Source organism: Talpa occidentalis, unplaced genomic scaffold (genome assembly GCF_014898055.3).
Source record: "Talpa occidentalis isolate TD23 unplaced genomic scaffold, MPIMG_talOcc4v2.1 talOcc4.9, whole genome shotgun sequence".
NCBI classification, from domain to species: domain Eukaryota; kingdom Metazoa; phylum Chordata; class Mammalia; order Eulipotyphla; family Talpidae; genus Talpa; species Talpa occidentalis.
Window position 1 is genome coordinate 27,384,322 of NW_023605305.1, and position 19,110 is coordinate 27,403,431.

Here is a 19,110-nt window from a genome sequence, read left to right on the forward strand (position 1 = left end):
CACAAATCAGGGAGATGCATGTCACTCTCACTTTTAGCAGACTCAAGTCCTTAAAGAGGTCAGCTGAATCTGGAGCCATATTTGACTCCTTCTGCCTCCCTGGAAAGGCTATGAGACTGACCTTGGAGTAACGTAGGCTGTCAGTCCTGGTGTCCAGAATCTGCTCAACTGCAAGGGCAAACTATTTTGATGCATATGCTAGGCAGAAATAAATGGGAGTGTTGAGGAGCAAAGATTAAGAACAAGGAAAAGGATCTGTCACAATTGGACCACGCCCCAGGATGGAGTAGGCCAGAGACCCTGGCAGCCAGTCAGTCAGATGGAAGCTCCTGCCAAGGGGACATCTATGAGGGGCGGATGGGGTGCTTCCATGCAGGGCCTCCACACTCGCTCAGCCCCATACAAGCATTCCCGCGGAAAGGTGCCACTGGCTATCCTCAGCTCAGAGTTGCCACACTTCCTAAGCCTTGCCCCAGATCCTGAAGCTGAGCCTTGGGAAGGTCCATTCCCATGGAACAGTCCCATGGGACTCCCAGGCTGAGAGTCTCATCTGGTCAGAGCCTCCAGTCAGCATGGTGTGAGTCTTCATCCAGTGTGGGCAGCTGCCCCGGCCCACCGAGGCAGCACTTAGCTGGGGACACAGCTCTTTGTCTCGTCTGTTTCCATTCCCCCACCCAGAGGAGATAAACAGACCCCGGGTGATAAACGGCCCGCCTTTCATGATCACTTTTCCTCAAGTTGAGGAGAGTAGCTGGTGATGGATGGGCTGGAATTTGGTTATCAGGAAGGGCTGTCAGCCAGAGGTGCCTATCTCCTCCCCCACTACGCAGGGCATCATTACACTGTGGCACTGAGGTAAAATATGAGCAAGGGGAGGGAAGGAAGAAAGAGGGGATGGCTGGGCTTCCACACGGAGCAAATTGAGCAACAATGAGAGCAGGCACGAGGCTGGGACGTTAGTTATCTGCCTGTGACACCTTTTATCTCGGCACAAATTGGTCCTTCCTCCCCCACTGCATCCTCTTATACAAACAGAGGCAGGCACAATGTGTCACCACTGCAACAGCGTAGTAATTTAACCCGAATTAGTGAGAGGGTCAAGTCAGGAAATAGGGGTTTCTCATTTCAACAGGTTCCTTAGTCTCTGCTCTGAACCACCACATTGGGGGATGAAGGGGAGAGAGAAAGCAGACTCATAATTGAATTCACTCACTTGGCTGCTGCTGATGTATAAAAAATTAATGCTTGAGCCTCCTACTTATCAAAGCCGGTCAGTTGCCACCGTACCTTCCAGATGCACCAGGTTCCAGAAGACATAGCCAGCCGACCCTGGCAGGCCGTGTATACAGTGCTGTCAGCTGATGCAGGATCAGCAAGAACAGGAAGGGAGAGAAAGGTGCTATGTGAGAAGGAAGTCCCACACCAGCAGGCCCTGTAGGAGTCTGCAAGATAGCGTGCAGGGCTGGGGGGAGGATGGGGCTACAGAGGTTACTGGAGGTGATCATGTTAAAGATGATCCTTGACAGTTCAAGAATATACTTGAGTCTACAGACAGAAAAGACATTCTGGCTCCATCCTCCACCAGGAGATGTCCAGTGTTTTTTATTAACCAGTACTTCCCCCACCACCTCCCCAACCCCTGACACAAGCTCCACTATGCTTCAACTGAGTATGTCAGTGACAGTACAGACGGCACTTCCAAGACAAAAAGCAGGGAGTGGAGGAGCCTGGTCTATTCCCCTGTGACTCCTCCACCAGAGACTCTGGAACTAGATAGGTACCTGATTTGGGGGAGTACAGTACCACCCTCATGCAGCACCAGGCTTCACTTCACTACAGGACAACTTGGTCAAGTGACTACGTATCCTTAGACGAGTCATATCACCTCTATGCCCTGTTCTGTGAAGGTTAAACGAGTCAGCCAAGGGAAACATATTTTATAAATAAGCACTCAAAAGAAAGGGTACTGGTTATAATGAGATTAGCCAAGACCAAACCTGCAACAGCCTTTAGAGATGCTTCTAGGCCACCTGTATTGAGGAGACTGTGTCTTAGTCAGGAAAAGGAGGCTGAGGAAGCTTTGTAGGCAAAGAGAAAGTTCCAGAAGCACTCAACACTTGCAAAAATGAACTCAAAGAAGTCGGGGATAAGGAGAGGAGTTGAGGAAGGAGGGGACACGTTGGAGGTGCCAAATCCAAAGAATCAGCATACAAATACCAGGGAACAAAAGCCAACCCTCAGTCTAGACACAAAATGGGAGAACTTTCTACTTCAACTGCCACCACCTATTGATGCAAATCACTGAAACCCAGGACCCTCAAGGGTCCCTCTGAAACCCACTGAAACCCAGGACCCTCAATCAAATCTGATTCCTATGGTCTTGGTGCCCACCCAGAAGATAACCACATCATGAAACATAATGACCCCTCTTGGAGGGACTACTGAGAAAGGCCATCTCGTTTCTGGTGCTGGGAGGGTAATTGTGGAGCACACTTACAAAGACTCAGCTTCAGTCTCCTTTGCTCAAGTGCACACACACACACACACACACACACACACACACTCCTTCCCTTTTCCGCCTGCCCACGGCCCTGGGAGAATGCACTGCCGACTTCTCAGCCCACTTTGCCCCCACACTTGCCCCCATCCTCTGGGACGGCTGCAGGTTACAATTCCAACCACAGACTTCAGAAAGATGATACACTTGCTGGAGCCTGCAAAGGGTCAGGAGAGAGTACTGTTTGAAATACCAGCGTGACAGCTGGCTCCTTGTCTGTCTCATCCTCCCCCACCCCCCTCCCCAAACTTGTCATGGTACAAGAAGTCTATAAGCAGCCCATCAGCTTTAAATATCAGTGTGCGTGAAGCAGGAGCACGAGAGCGAGGGAGCGGGAAGCAGACAGCGAGCGCCTCTGTCGCCACTGCCTGTCAGGGAACACTAATGAATTTCACCACCAGCAGCCATGCTTCAGATGGGGGTGGGGGGGGGCAGGGAGTTTTCGAGGGAGAACTCTCGCGGTATTAAAACATCTTTTCCCAAAGCCCTGTTAATAAATGTCACTGCAAGCCAAGAACTACTGCCCACCACCAGGACTTCAGGACAAGGGAGGGGCTGGGGCAAGTCCTGAGGTCCTCCCAAAAGGGTACTGCTAAGTGAGGCTAGAGTGAGCCAACTGAGCCCCACAATTAGGAGGAAGACCATCATCACCCAAAGTCACCTCATAAAAGCCCTGTGATGCTTGGCTGAGAGGACCAGGACAGGAAGCTCTGGCCTTAGGCAGTGGGGATTCCCAGCTGTGCCTTCCTGGCTGGACCCACTACCCGCTCCACTGCCCATCACCTTCAGCTACTCACTGGACAGTAAGTCCCTGGGCAGTGAGGGACTTTTGACATCAAAAGCCAGAGCTTATGAGCATCCAAGCTCCATTTTATTGATGAGGAAGTGGAGGCTAAGAGTAGTCAAGAGACTTTCCTAAGATCCTGCCACTAGTAAACAAGAATTAAACGGAGGTCTCTTTTAATTCGAAGGAGGCTGCTCTTCCTACAGTGTCAGGAAGCTTCTCCAAGGAAGGACCAGCCACCTCACTGTCTCCCATGTGTCCTCTACTGCCAGGCCCTGTGCTCCCCCTCTATTCCCTCCATTGGTACACATGTACCTCTGGCCTGGCCTGGGCCACAGCTGCCAGTTAGCACAGGGCTGGGCTCCTGGCCAGGGTGAACCCAGCCTGGCAGGGAAAGCCTGGGAGCAAGCCAGGCCATCACCTGGGAGCGCCACAGCTCAGAGGGCATAGTTGCCGGCATAAGCCTTCCCTCGGGTGCCCTCCCCACAGCTCTGATCAGCAGTGTCTGATCTGGCAGCGACCTGCTGTGCAGGGGGCAAATGACATTTAATTTCCTCTTCGTTTCCCTATGGTACAGACGAAAGGCCGTCACCTGCGTCTGGGTCTGGCGGCACAGCTGGAAGTGTTCCCAGACAGGCTGCTCTGGAGAGTTCCCAAACAGAAACCAGAACACAGGCGGGTGCAGAAGGACACCCCACAGGCCAGGCTGCCGGTCCTCCCAAAGAAAAGCCACCTCAAATCCTCATTGCCAAGCAGTTGCTTGAAGCCTCCAAAAGGCACTGTGTACACAGGCCTCCCTGCCCACTGCTCTCTGGCTCATTCGCTGGCTACCTCTACTCCCATTTCTCCCACATGGATCCCACATAAATGACTACAGAAAGCACACAACCGCCACACACACTCTGTGGGGAGGTACAGTATGAACCTCCCAGTACCACAAATATTCCAGGAAGACAAATAACTTCTGTCTCCCAGCTCCTCTCTAGTAAAACAAGACAAGCACCTCTCCAGGGTCCTATCGAGGGCAATTCTTCCAGGGAAAGGGCCCCACCTGCTATGCCTATGGGAAGTGCTGGAGCTGCCACCAGGACCTGGCCAGAGCTCTCCTTCCCAGATGGAAAGGCAGGCGCCCCAGCAGACAGCACAGAATGGGATGTAGGAAAACGGGAGCAGATGACAGGAGGTTTCCAGGGCACTGTTAGTATCTCAGCTGATGAGCTATTCTCTTTTTTGGCCAGGGAATTCAGGAGCTCCTTGGCAGTCTGAGTTGTCTCCATAATCCCCAACTCAGCCCCTACTATACCCTCCACCTGACCTGTGGCCATCTTGACCCTTTGCCTGGGCTGCCTTAGAGAGGCCTACAATGCCCTCTGCAGGCTCTGAAAAGAGGCATCCTGCAAGCAGTCAGGATCTGGGACACAGGCTGACCTTGTTCCTATACACTTCCAGGACACAGCTATTCCCCTTAGGCCCTGGCTGGTCTCCTCTGCCTTGATCCCAGTTCCCCCGACTCCTGCAAGGCAAGCAAGCATTTGGTCTACACGGAGTCAGACTTCTGGGTGGGCATTAGGACATGCTAGTAGTTTTTAATCTGTGCTCCATGGAGCTCTAGGGTCTTAGGAGGGACATTAGGTTACTTGGTGGATGGGTGGAAGAAGAGGAAGAATAGGCAGGACTTTACCAACCTTCAACCAGAACAGTTCAACTTATAGAGTTTGTAATATTGGGCTTTCTCTAATATTCTTTTAAAAGAATAGCTTACTACTTAAAAAAAAATACTCACTGTGTTCTGCTGGTACAGTGTTCTACTCTGCCTTACTTAGCCTGTAATCAGTTATGCACAAGCTGCTTTCTGTCCTGATCACCTGGCAGTCCCTCCCCACAGACCCCCTCACAGTACCTCCTGGGGCTGGGACAGCTCTCCATGAGGCTAACCTTAGGCTACTGCTGGAATGCCAGCACTTCAAGCTCTGCTGTGGCTCCACCTTCCGTGGCAGTTTCCAACAGTATTCCCGAGGAGAAAGAGCTGCAATGGAGGGTTAGTTGACATTTATAAGAAGGTCCTTGTGAAGCCATGTGGCACATGCCACTCTTAAATCAACACATGGGGAACACCTGCTACCACCATCAATCATCTAAATCAACCTCCAGGGGACCAAAGAGACTTTTGCATCTGGCCAATCTTTGGGTACCGTGCAGCATATTCCAACAGAAAATATCACTCATTAGAAGTTTCCAGACCCTGAATGTGGAACCATGGAACATAGGTTGATGTTCATCAGCTGAGTACTGAAAGGTCTGTCCCCTTGTCGAGGAGTCACTGGTCCCACAATTCTGCTTCTAGGGCTGGAAATGGGGGAAGCCTCTTGACCCACTAGCTGGGCCTCCTTCTCCAGACAGCTTTGGGAAGGGGGGTGGAGGGAGACAAGGAATTGTGCTCCTCCTAGCTAAAGCCACTTGTTAATAGGCCCCAGATTCCCTCATCCCTGGGGAAAAGAAGGTAGCAATGAGCCCTCTCCTCTTTCCACCCCCATGCCTCCCAGCAGGGCCAGGGAGGACAGCCATTAGTGTGTGCCTCAGCAGACAATGGGGAGGAGAAGTCTCCAGAGCAAAGGACAACTGCAGCAATTAGAATGCAGGGAGGTTCAGAAGCTATTTAACTGGGTGACCCCTGAGGTCGCTGCATCTGACTCCCATCCCTGGATAAATATTGTATGAGAGGGGAGGGGGCGCGGAGCCATTGGAGTGCTGCTCCTCCTTCCTCTCCTTCCCCACCCCACATGCCTGCCTCCAGTCACACACACCAGGAACATTATTCATAGCCCTGACAGTCAGGGCAATCACTCTGCTAAGCAAGAGGGAATGGACAAAGTCGACTTACCAAAAATTGACTATGGCAACAGAAGAAAGACCAGGGCTGTGGTGGAAGAGAGCTGAGAAATAAGGATTCCCCTACAGCTGTCACCCACAAACCCCAAACCAGTGGCAGGTGAAGCTGGTCCAAAATAGCAGAGAGTAAATAAAAAATGGAGCATCCTCCCACTTTTGGGGTGCCCCATAATGGAAAATTTCCTGGGTCCCATCACTACTCAGGTGTTTCTTAGCAAAGATGGGTGTCCCCCAATCCCCCCAGGAGGAAGCAGACTTGCCACATGCCACTTACCCAGTTGGGCCCTCAGCTGACCTTGTGGGGAAAGGCCATGAACAAGACAAGTCAGACACAGCAGAGAGGGGTCAGGGTGGGGGAAGAAGAGGAGCGCACTGAGTGCGGGCTGCGCCTCGCCCCCCACATGTGCCGCGCCTCCAGTCCTGCTCTAATGCACCCTGACATGCCTCTGAAGACAGAGAGCTGTTTGCAGTCAGCACCGTGATTTGTTAGTAATTATTTCCATGGTGTCACATTGCTGTCACTCTGTTAACAAAGAGACAGGCTGCCTCGGGCTGCCTGCAAGAAAGAATCGCAGAGAAAAAGGCCTGTCAGGCTCCCGGGATTCTCTGGGCTGGCTGGCTTTCTTCCCCAAACCAACATCCTTGCAGGCTTTGGAAGAAACAGTTTTACAGAACTATCAAGTCTGGTCGTGTCACCCTTTAGCCAGGGACACTGAGAATTTATCCCACCCACACACAGCCTCCCTTTCCAAAGCCTTCCAGAGTTAAGCCCTCTGAGCCCACAGATCATGCAGTCATGGCCACCATGCCAGCAAAAGCCTGAGTTCCCCGGCTTTCATCTTCCAAGACCCCTGCTCCCTGACTCCTTCCTCACGGGGGTGTTTGCAGACTCTCATGTGTTCCTGGGAGTCTGACAAAAGCAGCAGCTGCCCCACCGGCATGCATGGTAGTTAGGAGAATATGACGGTAGGGCATCTGCCCTCCTCGAATCTGCCAACCACCTTTCAGGACCAAAACCGCTCAGGTGCCAAAGCCCCTGTAGCCTCCAGGTGCCGGTGCATCTGTGAGGAGATTCCCACTCAGTGCCTGATCTGCACACATCCACACTTGGAGAACTGGAGGTTTGCTTTAGAACAAAGTAATGTCTCCATTATACTGGCTGGGAATTAGAGGACAGATTGGCAAGCGCTGACAAAACAGAGGTCACTCACCTAACAGGCATGGAAAGTTGGAGATTAATTCTCTCTCACAGAAGGAATCAGACACCTGGATAGTGGAAGGGAAGCAGCAGTACTGAGAAACCCTTTCACTGCCAGCAGCAGCAAGCAGCAGAAAAGGGGGGCGAAAACCCACAGTTTCTAGAGAGGCCCCATCAAGGTAGCAAGGGCCACTGTCACTTAGTTCCTGCAGAATCCCACAAGGTAGACCATCTGGACCAGACAAAGATTTTCCTGGTATCAGAGTACAAAAGGCAGGGGGAAGTGCTGGCTTCATGCACTAGAGCGTAAACTTCACTAAGACAAGATGTTATGGGAATTTTATCTCACTTGTTCATTGCTATAGCCTCAACACCTAGAGCTGAAAAATAAATGGGCCAATGTGGTTGAAAGGCCTCTTCCACAGGCCTGGGCCAGCCTCTCCCAATCACAGAAGTTCAGAGAAAAGGGAGATGAGTACAGATTCCAGAAGCAAGAGGGAAGACCACATGGCCATCTGACTGGAATTCAGTTTGAATGAATGAAGCGATTGGGACAAGTTGATAGGCCCCAAGAGAGTCTCTTATCAGATTAAACATTCACATACTCAACAAACATGTGCTGAAAGATCAGAGAAAGTAGTCTAATAAAAGGAGAATAAGCTGCAAAATAGAAATACAACTGTACGCTACACAGCAACAAAAAGGCTGAACTATATGATACCTTCAATATGGCTGGATCGCTAGTACATTATGGTAAGCAAAGGAAGTCATTCCCAAAAGAGTAAATCCTGTATAAGTCCACTGATATGAAATTCAAGAACAGGGAAAGTGAATCAAAAGTAAGAGAAATCAGAACAGTAGTGACCTGGCAGAGAGAGGGCATTACTGGTTGGGAAGAGACACAGGGAACTTTCTGGGATAATGGAAAAGGTTCTCCATCATAATCTGGGTGACAGTGACTCTGTCATATACTTGCACAAAGGCATATCAGGCTGTATACTTCACATCTGTATGTACCCTACTGTGCTTATTAGATATAAGATCCTTCTAAAAGGATCACATATATAATAAAGCTAGTGCTCAAGAGTCATACAAAATGTTTCAAAATACACAGATCTAAGAAATATCTCACTGGAAAGAATATTTTCCAGCAGTAACAGTGGCTCCTCCTTCTTGGAGTTCAGGGAACAAGTACTCCAGCCTTTACTCTTTAGCTGCCAGGGACCCATGCAACGGCCAAGGCCTGGGAAGGTCCCCAAATGTCCACATCACAAAGGAGTGCTGTCCAGGTCCCAAGCCTAGAAGGTCCTGTCTAGGTGGGAGGCCCTGAGCAGCCTCTGTGCTCTACCAGGAGAGCCAGAAGGAAGCAGAGGTGGACCATATGTTCAACCATGCCCTCAGCTGCTTCCAAGGCTCTCTGAAGCAGCACATCTGTCAGAGTCTGTCATAGAGCATAGACCCAGGCTTCTAGAGGGTGTCCCAAAGAACCACAGACACAAGACTGATTTGTGTGATGAGCTTCAGAGACTGGATGAGCTACCCCAAGACTGGGCTGTGGTAAAGGTCTCACTGCCTATAGTTCCTCCTGCTAGTGAGACGGGGTAAAACCTAGTAGAGGTCAAAGGGGGTGCTATATATAAGTCAGGGGGGCCAGAACCTAGGCAGGCAGTCACAGTGGCCTTAGGACCAAGTAAGCATTAAGAATCACCCATTCAGCAGCTCTATATCAGGCTAAAGCACCCCAACATCACAAACATCTCACATACTAAGCAAATTTATTCTTTTTCAGGGTCTTGACTGAGCAAAACCTCTATTACAGGGCTTCCTATACTCACTAAAGTGCTCTAGACGCTCTGACACCTTCCCAAGGGGTGAGGAGATGAAGCTGCCATAGGTGTTGTGCCCTTTGGCCTTGAAGTATCCAGAAAGTAGAACACCAAAGACTCTGTCTGCCAGGGAGGGGCCATACTTATTGACAAGACAACAGAGCTTCTCCCCAGGGCACCTCCAGGCCCAAAGTCCTTCCAGAGCAGCCCAACCTGCTGAAACTCAGGCTCTGAGGGACGGGTGAGCTGTCTGTTGATCTACAGCTCCCAGACCACCTGGTAGAGGGGGAAGGGAGCACAGGGTGGGGAACCAGGAACCAGTTGGGTGCCACAGAAAGCTGCCCCTGCCCTAGGGCCTGCACAGAAGACACGGATAACTCCAGCACACAATCTGGAGCCCCTTCACGGCCAGTTCTAGGCCCCAGGACAGGTGTAGGAGGGCACACAGGCATTTGTGAGTGTGCTGGCCCCAGAGGCATGTGAGCTCTCAGGTGGAGGCGGGGCACCCCTCGCTCCTCCGAGCCCAAGAACCCTGGGCCCAAGGAGCTGTCAGGCTAACGAGGCTACCCCACCACCACTCCATCTGAGCGTGGCAGGCTGCACCGCACCACTGGCTTCAGGTGGCTCTTCTTTAATTAATGGCATCCCAGGCTCTGCAGGGAGCTTCACCCCACAATGAATGGCCCTCTCTCATTAGAGGCAGGCCTGCCATGATGTATTCAGGGCGAGGGCCAGGATTCATTTCCCTGTCTGTGAGTTGGGGATGGGAGGGAGGGGAGAGGCAGCAGGGTGAGATTTATATCGAGTGACTTGGATTAGCTGCAGCTGAAACATGACCCCATCAACTCAAGCTGCCTTCTTGGGGCTAACCCGATGCACCTCTGCTGACGAGAGGGCTCTAGGGAAGCTGAAGGGAGGGCAGAAGGTCTGGTTGTCGTTCTCTCTGGGCTTGGGCTACAGCTCGGAGGCCCAGAATTCCTACACAACCTACAGAAACCCCTGCCCACCCCCACCACACACATACATACTTTGCGTGCACTGTGAGCCTGGCCTGACTCCAAGCCACACTTGCCCATCAAGAACCTCTTTATGGCCAGAAGATGACCCATGGCCTCAGAGTTATAGGACTGAGGCCCTGACCATGGCCCTCAGCTGGATGTCCTCCTTTCTGTAAGAAAGACCCCCACTCAGGGCATCTCAGACCACAGGTCACCCAGCACTAGGGAAAAGGCAGGCACCAGTCTGACATGGCAACACGCTGTCAGCCAACAGATCACAATGGGGATCCTTCAGGCTGAACCCCAAACCTCCAGGGTGAGGAGATCCTGCACAATACTAGTCTCATTTGTGTAATAACCCCTTCCTCCCTGCCAACCCTGGCACCAGCTCACAAATTGATGAGTCTGAAGAGGAGGAACTGGGGTTCTTCTAGGCAAAATGGAGAGACTTCAGTTGTACAAGTTCCCACTGTACTTCTCACAGACTTAAAAAGGGGATACCCCGCGATCTCTCAGTCACAGAGGACATTTGAGGTCTGGGATCTCGGTAAGTCAGGTGGGCAGCAAACAGCACAAAACCCTAAAAATGCTCCCTGCAAATCCCACTAAATTTAGCATTTGGTTTTGCTTGAGTTTGTGAGAAAAATCACACTTTAGAGCCTGCTCTCTCTCTTTCTTTCCTGCTCTCTTTCAGAAGTCTTAGAATACCGAAATTGCTAGGAGAGCTGGAGGGTGGGCCCTCACCTGGCCCCTGCCAGCCAATGGGAAGGTTTGCCAGCTGCTGCATCCCCAGGAGGGTCAGGGCAGAATGCCAATCACCTGCACACAGAGCCACTTCATGTCACCCATGCTTCTCCCTGGCCCGGGTGGAGGAGCATTCATACACCCTTCCTTCCTACTCAGAAAGAGATGTAGCTCAGTTCCGCTTTGCTAAGCCCTATTTGGCAATGTGTCTAAACACATGCAAACTTAATTAGTTCAGGAGGGGAGCCCAAGCGCTTGCAGTGACAGATAAAAGTATTGGGAAATGAGACAAGTCAGGACTGCCAGGGAGTTCTTCCTCAAGCCCTTTTCCCCAGCAGGCTGCTAATCGAAGGTGATGCAGCTTGGTGCTGGGACCAAGTGGCACACCCATGGGCAAGGGACAAGGCTCTCACGGGCTTAGTGACATGATGAGATGCCCCACATACTTCCAAACATACTAGAGGATAGAGGTGTCCAAAGCAATACTGGCAGTGGTTTCCTGAAAACAGACCTGAGGATTCATTCATTTGAAGCTCAGCAAGGAGGTTTTTAGGCAGCTCAAGCCATACCTCCTGGACAACTATGGCCTGTATCAAAATGAAAATAACACCAGACCAGGTATCATCAATAATCCAGGGTATCAGAGAATATCCAGAGCTCTGCCACTCAGTGCAAACAAAACAAGGGAAGATGGCACTCCTACCGCATCCCAAGGAGTGTAGCCATGAAGGGGGCTACAAGCAGATGGTCAGATGGCACAGTGGGTTAAACATGTGTTCCAGAGCTAGAATGCCTAGGCTTAATCCCTGCCCTGCCATAAACTGGCTGGATGTCCTTGACAAATTTCTTGCCTCTTTGGGAGCCCCAGTTTCCACATTCTCTTTTTTTAAAAAAAATTTATTTTATTTACTTATGCATACGAGAACTGGGGTATTGGCCAGAGGTGTGGGGCGGAGGGTGAAATGATTCACCAGAGACAGAGTGGGGAGCAGAACAGGCAGATCTACTGAAATAACCTGCTGAGGGGAGCAGTGGGAGAGACAGGAGAGGTCTGCTGTGCCATGTGATCCCCTGGCTGGGGATCAAGCTCATGCCACACAGTGGCTGGCGACAGCTTGATAGCACTGAGACTTTAAACCCCTGCGCCACCAAGGAGGCCCTCCACATTTTCTTTTAAAGCTTATAAAAAGAACTTATTTCATAGGATTCTGGTAAGGACTAAATAATATAAAAATAGCAAGCAAGGACTACTGATCAGTGCTCAATATATGCTGGCTATCTTTATTATTTGATGTCAGCTTTTTCAGAGAGGCCTCAATCCTAGGTACTGAAGCACAAATCTCTTGGAGTAAGCCCTTCTCACTGCTCTGAGGACCAAAATTCTCCTCCATGGCCCCTGCCTGTGGGCCATCCCACCCAGTGTCTACCACTGGGGTCCAACACACAGGGCTCGTAGTGAGGAAAACTGGGAGGTTCCTAGCATTAGCAGCACAGTTCTCTAGCCCCTCTCTCTCATGCTGGTACAGGAAGGCCTGAAATTTTTTCTGCATTCTCCCTGAAGTAGTCCACTGTTGATCCTCTGTTATTCTGCCTGAGCAGGGATTCCATAGGCCTATCCCATTACTCAGTTGTCATTTATTCAACAAATATTTATTGAACAACTACTATAAGCTAAACCTTGTCCTAGGGTTACAACAGTGCTCACAACCTAGTGAAAGAGACAACAGAGGCAGCTACAATATAGTTTTAAGTATGAATATGTACACCTGCTTCAGAAACACACAGGATGACACTGAGAAAGAGATTAAGAAGGTTGCTTAGAAACTGGTCAACTAGAACATCTGAGTGTCAATGAACAGTTTGATAGTGCCCTGAGGGCTGAAGGGAAGCCCTGCATGTGTCAAGGCTTCAGTTAGGAGAATGGATCTGAAGAAGTAAGACTGGAGTAAGAGACTTGTTAAGAAGACTTATGCAGTATTCAACGAGAACATGGTAATCCTAACCAGGGCAATGGTAGTAGGGGTGGAAAGAAGGCAGTGACTTTGAGAACTCTCTAGGAAGAAGAATCATCAGGACATGGCAATTAATTGGGTGTAGCTAAAGAAAGGAATCAAGGATGATTCTCAGGTTCTTGACAGAGCTACACGAGTAGATGGTACCAGTTACTACTGAAGAGAACTTTGGAGGCCAAGATATTGGGAAAAGGTAGCAATGGAACTTTAAGAGGCCTGTGGACGTGTAGGTGTAGGTGTAGACGTAGAACAGATAGCTGGATAGGAAGGCTTGGAGTTCAGATAGCAGATTTCTTTTCTCCAGTGGGAAATCTGCTGCCATGTTAGCTCCTGTTTCTCAGTTGGAGTAAAAGATTGGAAGACAATGGCATATACAGGATAACTGAAGCAATGTTGTAAAAGATGAGGTCACTGGTTAGTGTGAGTGTGCAGAATGAAAAGATAGAAGAGATTGAAGAAACACCAACATTTAAAAGGTACCAAATTTAAGGAAAAAAGGAAGGAAAGAAGCATCTGCAGGGCCTCCCCAGTGGCGCAGCGGTTGAGCGCTGGGTTGCGAAGCTGCCCGCAGCCTCTGCAGCACTGGTTCGATCCCCGGCCGCCGGGCGAGGGTCCCACATGGAGCGCAGACCTCTCCTGCCGCCCGCTGCTCCCCTCAGCAGTGTACTTTGTCAGTCTGCCTGTTCTGCTCTCTGCTCTGGCTCTGGTGAATTCTCTCACCCTCCTGCGCTTCTTACTGTACCCAGTGCTTGCATAAATAAATAAATAAATCTTTAAAAAAAAAAAGCATCTGCAAAAGAGACTGTGAAGGAAAAATCAGAGAAACAGGGGATAGAAGGAAAGTAAAGAGTGTTTCAAGGATGAAAGTGGTCAGCCTTGTTGAATGCTGCCAAGAGCACCCAGTCTGACCTGCCACCCCCACCCATGGTCTGGCTCCATCCCTATGGGCTTTTCTCCAGGTGGCAGCCTCTGTTCTTCAGTACTCTTGGTGCATTACTGCAGCCCTCCAGGATACCCTTAGTAGTTCCCAATGAGTGTGTGCCCCCCAACCCCAGCCAAACAGTAAATAGGGTAAACCAAGCAAGTGCCTTATGATCTGAAGTGCTCCAAGTCCACAGCTCACAGCACCAACAGAGGAGTGTGGTTTGCACATCTCCAGAGGACGGCAGCCCACATTCACAGGCTCAACTTCTGGTTGGATCTGAGAAAACCTGAGGCTGAGAGAGATGAGGGTCTTCTCAACATATCTGACTTGGTCCCACCAGAGCATTGTTTATCCTGACCAGCTCCAAAGGGCCTCTTCCCAGACCACACTGAGAGGCAGGTTCTCCCCATGTCAGCTCTTCCCTAACCCTCAACCACCCCACTTCAAACTCCATCTTCTCGATTTGTCCACTTTTAGACCCATAGGTCACTGAGAAAGGTACTAGCTTCTTAGTCATGTTGTGCTGTTCAGTTGGCAAACTTGGACTGTCAAACTACAGGTTAAAATCTCTGGCACCTGAGCAGGTATCTCTTTACTCTGGACCAACCCTACCCTTCCACCATGCCAAAGAGGGAAATCCTTATAGTCACTCTGGCCTGGGTAAACAGAGAAGAGAGAAAACTAAAAGAACACCCACCCCCAGGGCCTCCCCTGGTGGCTCAGCAGTTGAGCGCTGGCTTGCGAAGCTGCCCGCAGCCTCTGCAGTGCTGGTTCAATCCCTGGTCGCCGGGCAAGGGTCCCACATGGCGCCAGACCCCTCCTGCCGCCCGCTGCTCCCCTCAGCAGTGTACTTCTTCATCAGTCTGCCTGTTCTGTTCCCCGCTCTGGCTCTGGTGAATTCTCTCACCCTCCTGTGCTTCTGACTGTACGCGGTGCTTGTATAAATAAATAAATAAATCTTTAAAAAAAAAAAAAAAAAAAAAAAAAAAAAAAAAAGAACACCACCCCCAAAAGGAACTTTCCCCAAAAGGAAACACCAGGTAAGACAAAGGAGAGGTAGGCCAGGTAGGGAAGGCAAGCTGACCAAGAGCCGAGCCACAACGAATGGCATTTCTTAAATAAGTTTAGAAGGAAAATTAAATCTGCACCCACTAATTTTAAACCTACTTTAGCAGAATCTGTAACTATAGGATCAAAGCTGATGTAAACCTGGAGTATAAACTCACCGGGCTTTGACAAAAGATGGACATAAAATGATTTTGTCAGGATGAGAGCAGATTTCTTTTCTCCAGTGGGATTTCCACTGCCACTTCAGTTCCCATTTCTCAGTGCCTCACTAATCAGGCCCTTTCCAACCAAAGTGATGTGAAGCTGGTCGGGGGATGGGGTCTGGGAGAGGGGAAGGACAGCAGTGAGGAGTTGTGGCCCCGGGAAATTAGGGTAGGGAAATGAAAATATTTGCTGAGCTCCTTAGACTTAAATCTGAAAATAGATGTCAAAGGAAGAAGTAAGCCACACACTAACAGGTTATGGGTGTCAATTTACCATCACCCTAGTCGGGCTCATCAGCAGCCTTTACCAGGCGCATAAAAAGCTGATGGCCCTGACGAGAGGTTCCAGGAACACTGCTAAGCTGTGCGCTGTCATGCGGCACTACTTAGGTTTCCTCTCTGGCTGTTTTTATTTTGTTACACATTTAATTAAGAGCCTTCCCAGCAGTTATGCGGAGTCCCGCTTCTAAAGGCAGCTACAGAGCTCTCCTCCCCCAGCCCCTGCACCTGACATCTGCTTCCTTCCTGCACATTCTTTTTCAGAGCTTCACTGGCCTCCCCAATGCAAGCCCAAACCAGCACCACAAGCTGCTTGACCCATCTCTATTAGAAGCTACATGGTATTAGAATTCAGTTCTGTCTGGCTATGAATCTTTATTAAGCCTATTTGAGCCTCAGTTTTATTTTTTTTCCCATCTGTAAAACAGAGATACCACCTCCTACCGGAGAAAGTCAGGAGGACTGGATGAGACATGGCATGTGCTCATTAAAATTTGATTTCTTTTTATCTTAGCTTGAATTTTACAACCCAATTGCCCTTCTTGATTACATCATTTCTCATGAAGATGTGAAGCAGCCTCTTGAGTCACCAAAATCTGTCTAGGGCCCACGAGCCAAGGGCTAAACTGATGTTGTAGGCCAGAAGAGGCCCGCCTCAGAGAGGATGCCACCCTCTGTTATTCCCTCTCCGTCCACAGGCAGGCCAACTTCAGGTTAGAGGCCCAGTCAGGTAGACCCTGACCTCACACACAGGAAACTTTTCACATATCCGCATATGCATAGGCCGCTCACATTACAGAGACTCTGAAGAGCCGGTATCTAAGACATGAACATGCCAAAGAGAGAAAGCCACTGGAACGGTGGCGGTTCTGGGAGGCTATTGGAGGCAACTGGGGCCATGAGCCCCAGCACACTGGGTATCAGCCTGAACCCTATCTCACCCTAAAAACTGCAGAGCGCTGCGGAAATGCCTTTTCTGCTGCAAACACTCATAGCTGCCCAAGATACCATAAACAAGAGCAACAGTCTTCCTCCTCTTCACCTACTCCATGGAATCCCTCTCATTCATATTCCCTTCTGGTCCAGCTGGTATCATTTTCCTGACAAATGAGTGTCATCTGGTAACAGAGACCTTCTGGAGCTCTGGGAGCTGGGTGTGCAAACCTAGAGGTGTGCAGTCAGTGTGTGCACATGATCTAGGGATGTGGAGATGAGGTGTGTGAGTATCTAAGCCATCTGGGCTTGCTCCTCCTCCCATCCCACCTAGAGAGTCACATGCCCAGGTTTGACGCCCGCCTGGGTGCATAATTTCACCTCAGTGCCCAGTCTCCAAAAGGCATAGAAATGACCTTGTTAAGAAGATAATTTCTGCTTTGGTAGGAAACGTCACTCTCAGAGCCACTACTCCTTGCCTCCCACCAGTGTCCCACCCTAAGCTCAAAAGCTTACACACACACACACACACACACACACACACACACACACAGCTTGCTGCTGCCTTCAGTCACAAAGAATACAGAGGTATTGATTCTATCAGTCCTCAGCAAACAGTTCCCCCACCACCTCTACCCCCATTTGGTTCCCTGGGGGCTGTCTGAAGCCAGGTATCCATAGATAGACAAGCAGCAAAGGAGCCAGTTCTGTCTCCCACAACCCGGGCTGCATCAGGAGACAAAGGAGAAGTGGTGGGGGCAAAGGAGTAAAGAGAAGGAGGGTGAAATTGGGCAGCTTCTTAGAAGCAGGCCTCTTTCATCTCAGTACTGGGTTCTCAGTTGGATCATGGGGGCCTTGTGTCCCAGATAAGAGGGAACCATAGCACAATGGTTAAGAAAAAGGATCCTCGAGCCAGCCAGCTGGGCAACTGATTCTGTGTGTTCTTAAGCAAGTCACTTAGATTCTCTGTGCTTTAATTTCTTTATTTATAAACAGGAATAATAATAATACTTAGGGTTATTAAATAAGTTACTCTTTCTAAAGCCCTTAGAATAGTAAACACTATGAATTTGGTTGGGGAAAAAAAAAAGGTTTCAACTCCTTCTTTCCAGAGCAAAAACATGGCACCCCAGAGCTGGAAGGGCTATTCTGGGCAGGAACACCAGGCAAGGCAGCAATTCCTGCAGGGTCCTTGACTTGTCAACTCCCTGCTCCAGAGGCAGAAGGCCGGACTCACCGCCTCTTCCCTCCCTGGCCAACACAAAGATTGGGTGTGGCCAATCTTAGGGCTTGGACATGTCAGTTTGTGATCCAGCTACACTTGGGCTTGGACATGTCAGTCTGTGAAAGGCAAGACCAGGTCCCACAGACTCCAAGTCCTGCCAGCAATGCGGTCCTTCTCATACTCACATGACTTTTAAGTCCCAATCTCCACAGGTGACAAAAATTGACTTGACGTTTGGATCTAAGAGGCCTTCCTTCGCCATCCACTCATGGACTTTCTGAAAAGTACATAAGAAGAAGAGATGAGATTTTCCTTTTTTTCCCCGAGTCTGTGAAGAGCCACAGCAGTGAAATGCAGATAGACTGCTTGTAATCAGAGCAGAAGAAAATTGTAGAGCAGTCATGGCTCTACGCTGGGCTCTCAGCCTTGGTTCAGAGCTACGGTAGCACTTTGAGGGCAATCCCTATGGGAAGACCCCGCAAGCCCAAATATGGGGGTCAGGGAGGGAGCCTCTCCACTCCCCCACTGCCTGGCATCCCACCCCAGAGAGCTAAGTACAGATCCCAGGAGGTTAGCCCAAATGTCTCTGGTCCTTAAACAAGGACACAGGTTGTCCTGGGTCATGACAACAGGCTGAAGGATGTGCCACACAGGGACTCCAGTCCACAGGCTCATTTATACCCCTACTCACCCCCGCCCAAATGCTTACGAGCCAAATTTATGAATTTGTTTATGCCTCAAAAGAAGATAGTTTTCACCATGAGTTTAGCAGAAGAGGCTCCCTTGCAGGGGCCATCTTGACCCCAGTTGCTAAAAGCTCATACTCTGGCCCCAGATTTGTATTTCTCCTCTCATGGCTGAGGATTAAAATTCAGAGGAATCTTTTGAAAACAGCTCAGTTCCTAGACACGGAAAGAAACTGTTCCTAAATACATTCTAAGCCTTTCCACCTCTTCCGCTCTTTGGCCAGTCTTACTTCCAATGTTACAGTCTGTACATGGAAGTACAGATACTGAAGTCAGTATATAATGAGAGAGTTCTCAGAAAGAATTCCTGAAGCACTGCCTAGTTTTCAGAAGATTCCAGGCTGGGGCGGGAGTGCAGTAGCTCACCATTGCCCCGCTCATGTGGGAGGGTTATTTTGAGAGGCTGCATTGCAGAGCAGTTAGAAATGCAGGATTGAAAGTCAGACACATCTGGGTTCTAACCTTGGCTCTTCCATGTCCTGGCTGTGTCACTGATGGGAAGTCGTTTAAAAGTCATTTAACCCCTCTGAACTTCAGTTTCCTTCATCCACAAAATGAGGCAGGATGACTAACCTTACAGGGCTGTTTTGAGAATTAACAGTGATAATGCATTAAGTGCCTAACTCAAAATAGACAGTAGACTAAGAAAAGGAGAGCGGCAGATCATCACAGCACAAGATAAAAGATACAGCAATGGAACAGTGACCAGGATGCTCTAGGACA

General features: G+C 49.8%; 1 protein-coding gene and 1 long non-coding RNA gene across 18 annotated transcripts in view; both read right to left on the reverse strand.

Annotated features, from left to right (window-relative positions):
• ERI3 (ERI1 exoribonuclease family member 3) overlaps window positions 1-19,110 on the reverse strand; it is a 123,765-nt gene that overhangs the window by 63,985 nt on the left and 40,670 nt on the right. For all 17 annotated transcript variants that reach the window (XR_008550348.1, XR_005122880.2, XR_005122881.2 and 14 more), the window contains one exon: window positions 17,827-17,918. Coding sequence is in view for 12 of the 17 variants with exons in the window: in XM_054691471.1 (XP_054547446.1) it covers window positions 17,827-17,918 (92 nt within the window). In the remaining 5 variants the exon portion in view is untranslated. The remainder of the gene's footprint in view (window positions 1-17,826; window positions 17,919-19,110) is intronic.
• LOC129145172 (uncharacterized) lies at window positions 1,874-11,886 on the reverse strand. Its single transcript, XR_008550350.1, has 3 exons — window positions 10,283-11,886; window positions 5,277-5,367; window positions 1,874-2,714 (listed from the first exon to the last, which is right to left on the reverse strand). It is a non-coding gene; the product is annotated as an uncharacterized LOC129145172 (long non-coding RNA).